Here is an 8,467-nt window from a genome sequence, read left to right as displayed (position 1 = left end):
CAAAGTTATAATGTTTTGAATTAAAAAAAAAATATTTGTGTTTTTATTTTATAAATTTATAAAAGTAATATATAGTTTTTGAAGTATTTATTTATAAAAAAAATTAAAAATAGTAATTATTTAAAAAATATATAAAAAATAACACTTTATATTAATAATATATTTTTGTAAATAATATAACAAAATAATATTTTTAAATAATAATATTGTTATAAAATTATATTAATATTGTGTATATAATTGCTTTTTAACTTTTACTTTAAAATTTAGTTGGACAAACTATTTTTAATTTTAACTTTTATGTGATTAAATAATTATATTTTATAAAAATAATTAATAAAAAGTTAATAATAAAATTTTAGAGTGTCAATTCATTTTTATATAAAAATCAAAGGGAATATATATATTTAACTTTATATTATTTTTTTAATCTTATAATTTTGTTGTAGTAGCTTAGCGGGCTAAAATTATATATATATTTGAAAATTTAATTTTTATTAATTTAATGTATATTTCATAAAATATACATTATTGAGATATATTAATCACTAACTCGTTGAAAAATTTAATTTAATTTAATTTTTATTTATTCAATAGAATTAATTTACTTATTAGTATCTGTGGAATCAATTCTACCTACCATTATCGTAAGTTTTGTTTTAAAGCTGGATTCTGGGTGGTTTCGACACCCATTAGTGATATTAATGAAATCAGCCACTCACCACAACAATTTGAAGAATTTAATTCCAAAATCTCTTTCATCAAGAAATCCATAATGTTACTGATGACTGCTGGATTTCTTCACCCCGGTCTGGGGCCAGGCCCACGACACCAGGTCCTCTTCTAGGGGCCTTCAAGCCTCATCACATGCATCAAGTCTGGCCCACTCAGCCTGAAGGTCGGACTCCCATCAATCTCCTCAATCAGGCCGGCCTAGCCCTTTGGGCCCGATGAATAAAATCCTCTCCGGGTTCAGCCCATATCATATCATTCGGTCCGACCCAGAATCAGGAAGAAGACCTATCCATCCTTCATTTGGGACCACCCGTACGCGCGTCCGGGGAGAATCAGGGGCCGTTACGCATTGGACAGAGATCTGATTCTCTCGTACGTCTGTATCAACGTAGCAGGGACAGGTGGTCTAATGATACACGTTCTGTTAACACGTCACTAGCAGACAAAAGGAAACATATAAAAGGAGAAATACTCTCCTCTAGGTCTAAGCTTTTCCAGTTTTTCTGAACCCATTGTAAAACCCTATTTTCTGGATCTCAGATCATCAATTGGTGCCGTCTGTGGGAACGAAGGAGATCTTTTCATCGCCGGAGTTCCACTCTCACAAATACCCACTGAGATCCACAATGGCTAACCACAACGAAAACAACGTCACTCCAAATGACTTGAGCTCCGCCCAAGAGGGGCAGCAGTTCTCTTTTTCTAGTCCTACAACACCAAACAACCAAACACCCATCCCTCTTAACTCCTCGCCAAGCCTGGAGGGGAATGCTCCCGCCGCCACCTTCTCCAACCAAGACCTTCAAACCATGGCCCTCCAACTACAAAGCATCGCCCACTGGTTGGGGCAAATAATGCAGCAGCGGGGCCTTAGCACCCCCACAAACGTGTCACCAGTGGTAGAAGAACCCCAGACCAACAAACCTCAGCCTACCTTCAACCACCCTAGAACTTTCAGCCAAGAAACCGGAGACGGGAGGAGGAGAGCCGTAGAAGAGGAAGAACCGGAAGCTCGAGTTCATGGAAGGAAGGTGAGGGAGCTGATATAGAATGATGAAGTCGATAGCTACTCCGCCGGAACCACCGGAAGAGTGGGGAGCGAGACGTGGAAAGAGGAGGGCCGCCAGGAGAGAAAGCCCAGGCGGGAAGAAGAAAGTGTAGACCAGAAGTTGCAAAAGATGAGAGAGCAACTCTTGGCCGAGCTAGGAACGAAGGATCACAACCAGGCCCTCCTACCCACCTCTTCACCCTTCTCGAAGTGGGTGCAGCAAGAGACTGTCCCCAAGAAGTTTATGATGCCGCCTATGGCCGCCTATGACGGGGCTGGGAACCCCAGGGAGCATGTCTTGAACTACAAAACCTTCATGGAGCTGCAAACTTTATCAGATACCCTGATGTGCAAGGTATTCCCTACGACGCTCTCGGGGCCAGCATGGGCGTGGTTCAACAGCCTCGAGGTTGGAGGTATTAGCAGCTTTGGAGATCTGGCCACTCGCTTCATCAGCCGGTTTATAGCCGGAGTGCCCACAGACAGAAAGACGAGCTACCTAGAAACAATCAGGCAGAGGAGAGACGAATTGCTCAGGGAGTACGTCGCCCGTTTCAACACGGAAGCCTTGCAAATTTCCGAGCTCGATGCGGGAAGGGCTGTGGAAGCCATGCAGAAGGGGACGACCTCAGTTGAGTTCTTTGGTTCATTGAGCAGGAAGCCTCCGACCTCACTGGCCGAGCTAATGAAGCGGGCTGAAAAGTACATAAGGCAAGACGATGCCTTAGTGACAAGCAGGTTCGCCAAAGGAGCGACAGATAAAGGGAAAGCACCGGAGGAAGGAAGGCTGGAGAGGCACGAGAAAAAGCATGGCAAGAGACCTGAACCGTATAGACAACCCTGGGAGCACAGGGATCCAAGACCTCTCCCTCCTCAGGTCCTGGAGCAGAGGCCACTCCCTTTGGTGGTTCCAGAGAAGCTGACCCCACTCAATGCCTCTAGAGCCGAAGTGCTCATGGCCGTCCAGGACCAGGAGTTCCTCCAATGGCCCAGACCTATGAAAACGGAAGCAAACCAGCAAAATCCTGATAAATATTGTCAATACCATCGTACGCACGGCCATGACACCAATGACTGCTTCCAGTTGATTGCTGAGATCGAGAGGCTAATAAAGAGGGGACACCTCAAGAACTTTATAAAGAAACCGGAAGGACAAGGACCTCATTCGAACCCAGCAGCGCAGACATCCAGAAAAATGGGAACAGGGCCAGTAAACGATGGGTCCAGCGGAACCATCAATGTGATCGTTGGAGGAACAAAAAGCTGAGTAGGCTGGTAAAGCAGAAAAGGTACTTTCCTTAGAATGTTTGTGAAAAGAAAATTATTGTATTATAAAAGCATGAATAACACCATCTTGTAGTAATGCAATGATTATCTCTATTATTATGAGTGCTAACCCTCTCAGGAAAAGAAAAAGAACAGATACCAGAAGACTTCCTTGAAACATAGAGACCTCCTGAAGGTAGAAGGCCGGCGGGATCAACAAGATCTCCCCGAAGCAAAAACGGCCGGCGAGGATCTCAAAAAGACCTCTCGGAGCAAAAACGGCCAGGATCCCGTAAGATCTCCTGGAGCAAAAACGGCCGGCGAGAATCTCAAAAAGACCTCCCGGAGCAAAAACGGCCGGCGAGGATCTCAAAAAGACCTCCCGGAGCAAAAACGGCCAGGATCCCGTAAGATCTCCTGGAGCAAAAACGGCCGGCGAGGATCTCAAAAAGACCTCCCGGAGCAAAAAACGGCCAGGATCCCATAAAGATCTCCTGGAGCAAAAACAGCCAGCAAGGATCTCAAAGATCCCTCGGGGCAACAAAAATCGGGATCCCCAGAGATCTTCCGGTATCACATGCTCACAGAGGTACACAGCAACCACACGCAAAAAAAAAAGTTCCGGCCTCACATAAAAGATTGGGGCACGGGATCATAAATAAAAAGCTAAAACTCCGACCTCCCAAAGGAGCTCGAGTCGTAAGGTAAAGAGACTTTGATCTCACACAATAGCCAAAAGCGCCAAAGCACCATGCCGATCTCAAGAAAATGTGCTCGGTACTGATAAATCCAATAGGCAGACCGAATTAAAGCGAGGCTACAAGTTTATAAAAGGAAAGCTGAAGTCGAACAAATAAGCAGTCAAACTGAGACATAGCTGCATAAGGCTCAAAAAAAAAAAACATCACAAAGGAGCTCGGGGCACCAAAGTGAAGACAGTGAAATTCCGTACTCACAAGCTCGCGATACAAGCAGCGTCACAGGCTACAGGCAAAAGCCTAAGCAAAGAACAAAAATCTGAGCTCCTTAACTGCTGAATGGATGGATTCACGACAAAAGCAAGAAATCCTGCCCACAGCTCGGATTTACTCACAATAAACAAATACTTAGCAAAAATGACCCTGGGAGAGGAAAACGACAAAAAAGCTGAACTCCCCATCCCAGTGGAGCATCCAGCCCAGACTGCACCGACTGACAAAGGGTCACTTCTAGAGGGACCAGATATCCGAGCTCATAACCAGAAAGAGAGGTAAAATCGTCTAAACTGAAGCCACGCTGTTACAAATAAAGTCTAGGGATTTACCCCCTCACCACTCATGTAATAAATGCTGAGGAGGTAAAGGGGCAACTCGAGAAGAAATCCAATGGCGTAAGCAGACAAGACCCCAGCTTCAGCTCTTATCAAATCAGAACTAAAGGCAACAAAGGCCATCCCTGTTCATCACCTTCAAAGGTACATGATCTAACGTATTATTATTATTAAACAAAGGTTGTATGCCCGAGCTCATAGTAACGAAGTAATAAGAGAAAAATGAGGATGTCCTTACAAGAATCATAAAAACTTGAAGGTTGAGAGTTCAACCTACTGTTAAAAACAAAGCTCACAGGTACAGTTAGTCCAGCTCGAAAAAAGCTTACGGATAAGAATGCCTTAGTGAAATAGATAAATTTATAAGTCAAAAGTTCAGTCAATGGATAGAATTTCAGTTCTGACGGGCTTGAAGGCAAAAAGGAAAGACAGTATAGTGGATTCCTTAGGAAACTTACGAAGCACATAGTTTAAGTGTTTTATTTTCGAATCTTTAAAATTAAACAAGTCAGACTGTTTAAGCAGAATAAGTAGCCCGATGAGGAGGGAAGAACAAGCAGAGGCAAGAACAGCTCAAGTATGAATAAAGCCAGAGAAATAAATAACAATCAAAATAACTCAAAATACAAACATAACTCGAAAATTAAATTTCATTAAAAAGAAAAGTAATTATAACCTACTCTACAGTCTACTCTACTAAAGGAAAAACAGTCCTTAAAGGACTTACATGTCTAGGGGCATTAACATCTACATTACTTTCTGTACTACCTACATTTACATTATTTACATTACTATCTGTGGGAGGCTCAGCACCTTCTGGCTCGGACCCCCCAATGCCCACAAAAGGCACGACCTCCAGCCCCCGAGGTCCAGCATCTCCATCTCCCAGCTCGGCGCCTGTCTTAGAAGGCCCAGCTGCAGTACGAGGACCCCTTTTGAGCAAAGGCCTGTCATCCTCCCCATAAAGCACCACCTCGCCATCAGAGTCTTCCTCTGCAGCTCAAAGTTCAGCCAATGGGGTAGAGGGAGCATATATGGCTGTCCTTAGGCCCCGATTGTACCCAGAGACGAACATACGGAAGCCCTTATTCCATATGGCAGTCTTCATTTCCTTAGAGCCTTGAAATTTCGCAAGTCACCTCTCACAGGCCTCAGCTATCTTGACTTTAAATTCAGAAGAACTTGTATAGTCCTGGAGGTGAGCTTCACAGGCCTGCTGGATCTCCTTCTTCAGCTCAGGGGACTCCTTATACTCCCTTAAACACTTCTCGACCTCCAGCTGGACCCTGTCCTCAGCCAATTTAACTTCTTCAAGTAGAGCTGAGCACCTCGTCTCCAAGGATTCGACTTGTTGGCAGAGTTGCTGATTCTGAAGTTTGGACTCCTCTGCCACCAAAGTCAAGCCCTTAACACTATCAGCTTGCTTGCTCAGCTCCTGCTTCAGGACCACAACCCGAGCTACGGCTTCACTCTTTTGAGCTAGAACGGCATCAAATTTTACCTTCAGCTGCTCGTACTGGCACTGGACCTCCTCCTTCTGGCTCACAGCCTCGTCCCTCTCACATAGAGCATCCACTGCAGAGGACAGCTGCTTCAAAACTTCCTCACAACGGACCTCTGCTGCAGCTGCCCTCTCGTCAGACTCTTTAAGAACCCTTCTGGCGTGAGATAACTCCGCCTCCAGGGACTTGGCGTGCTCTGGGCTGCGGCCAGATTACCCCGGGCGTCACTGGTGGCAGACAGATTTTCCTCTAAACGGGCCTCCTCAACCCGGCGATCCACAGACTCCCGGAGAGAGTGGTCACGAGCGTCCACCTCCATGAAGAGGCCCATCACCTAGCGCAAAAAGAAAAAGCTGTCATAACAAAGAAACAAAGAAAATTAGAATACAAGCAGAAACCAGAACGAACGACTTACCATCAGGAGCATCTCCCTGATCGTATCTCCAGCTCCCCCCGAGGTCGAGACCGGAACGCTGCCTGCTCCCTGGTAGAACTAGCTAGAAGGCCAGTGAGAGCAAGCAGGCGTGGGTCTGAAGCCTCTGTGACGCCACCAAACATTCGCTCCTTGATGATTTCAGCAACTACGCTCGCAGGAGACTGATGAGTGATGTCCTCCACGTTCAAAATGTCGTTGTCGGAAGCAGACATCAGGGGCACCGTGGGAACATCCTTTTTCTTCTCAAGAGGAGGGAGAGCTGGAGCCGACCCCTTGGAAGCCCTAGATTTCTTCCGAGCAGGAGCTGGGGCAGACATTTCGGGGGAGGCGGGGCGCTTGTCCCCAGCCTTCTCTATAACACCTCCATCACTAGCAAGGCCGGATCCAACCTCATCAGGAACAGGGGCATCTCCGGCAGGAGCCTCCTGAACATCTTCGTCTATAAGAATAACCTCTTTTCTTTGTCCTGGAGCCTCCTCTTCAGTAATGGAGACCTCAAGTCCCACAGCAGAAACATCCACAGGAGGAAGAATGGGATCCGTCCTCGCCAGCCTGGTTTCCTCAGCCATTTCAGAAATAACCCCTGGAGCCTCTTCCATCCTCTCAGTAGAAGAGCGTCGAGGCCAGGGGGCTTCAGAAGATTGGTAGGTCGAGCTCGATCTGCTGCGGCTAGAGGGCCGAGATGACTTGCTACGTCGGAAACTCGGTCTAGGAGCCTGAGAAGATGCTGGGGGAGGAGGAGATCGAGTACCCGACCTGGAAGAAATAACCTCGGCTACCCTTTGAGTAGCCTCCTTCACAGATTGCCCAGCCAAGAGAGCATTCAGAGCAGCGTCCATGCTCTCTCAGGACAGTATAAGGTTCTTTGGGGGCTTGATTTGGTCCATCTTCACGTCGGAAGCTTCAAAAATCCAAAATCAATACAAAGTAAGATAACAAGCCACACGGATTACAAAGGCAAAACGACACAGCTAAGTGGAGTAAAGTACCCGCGTCTTTAATATCACAAAGATTAGACACAAACATACACTTCTCGACATCATACTTCTTTTCAACAGAAGTCAGTCGAATATACCCGACCTGCTCAGTAAGGCTCAGCTGGGGCAGGTCATTGCAGTTTAGTGAAATGTCCTCCCAGGAGAGTTCCAGGTCCCAGATGAGCCCGGACTCCTTCTTGAGCTCCACTACTGCAAAGCCCTCCATCCAGCCCTTTATTGAGTCTTTATGACCCGAAAAGATTGAAAGCCCTCCCTGAGGGGAAAAATAATAAAAACCCTGGATTGCTCTGACTAATCGGAAGAAAGAAACAAACAAATGCACCGTGGGTGTGAACCCCCAGCTCAGACATACAGACTCAAAGGAGGACATGAACAGAATGGAATTGGGAACTAGCATCCTAGGAGTTATCCTGAAGTACCGAAAGACCTTGATAAAGAAAGGAGAAAAGGGGAAGGTTAGGCCAAACTCCCTCTGCTTAGCGAAAAAAATCAGGCTAAGATCCCTTTGGGGATCGATTAGGTCGGAGGGAGGAGGATCAGGAAGAACAATCCTCTCGTTCGGGTAGGGGGCCCGAATACGAAAGAGAGGGGTATCTAAATACTCCTTAGAGAAGAAATTTTTTAAGGAAGACGGAGTAACATTGGACTCTACTCTAAGAACGTCGGGAAGTCTTGGGCTATCCATGGAAGGACAAAGAGAAGAAGCGTACCTTGAAAGTGGCTGGGGCAGAAGGGCAATGTAGGCAAATCGAGCAGAGGACGGAAGAAGGCAAAGGTTTCAGGAAGACAGAAAGAATTCGAAATTGGAAACAGTGATGAGACGAGGAGATGTTTTGAGTAGACTTGTCCTTTAGGCGGCGCGGTCATTATTACTCTCGGTATTTACCCCCTCATCAGCCAGACAATAACTGACGAGAAGGTAAAGGGGCAATTGATGACCGTTGGATTTCTTCACCCCGGTCTAGGGCCAGGCCCACGACACCAGGTCCTCTTCTAGGAGCCTTCAAGCCTCATCACATGCATCAAGTCTGGCCCACTCAGCCTGAAGGTCGGACTCCCATCAATCTCCTCAATCAGGCCGGCCTAGCCCTTTGGGCCCGATGAATAAAATCCTCTCCGGGTTCAGTCTATATCATATCATTCGGTCCAGAATCAGGAAGAAGACCTATCCAT

General features: G+C 46.0%; 1 protein-coding gene across 1 annotated transcript; it reads right to left on the bottom strand.

Annotated features, from left to right (window-relative positions):
* Positions 1-5,493: 5,493 nt before the first annotated feature.
* Positions 5,494-7,135, bottom strand: LOC122723692. The gene is made up of 2 exons (XM_043956789.1): positions 6,327-7,135; positions 5,494-6,061 (listed from the first exon to the last, which is right to left on the bottom strand). Exons 1-2 carry the CDS (start codon positions 7,133-7,135, stop codon positions 5,494-5,496), a joined length of 1,377 nt encoding a protein of 458 aa, XP_043812724.1.
* Between the last annotated feature and the right edge of the window lie 1,332 nt (positions 7,136-8,467).

Source organism: Manihot esculenta, chromosome 5 (genome assembly GCF_001659605.2).
Source record: "Manihot esculenta cultivar AM560-2 chromosome 5, M.esculenta_v8, whole genome shotgun sequence".
In the NCBI taxonomy this organism is placed as follows: Eukaryota; Viridiplantae; Streptophyta; class Magnoliopsida; order Malpighiales; family Euphorbiaceae; genus Manihot; species Manihot esculenta.
This window is presented reverse-complemented; position numbering and strand designations above follow the sequence as displayed.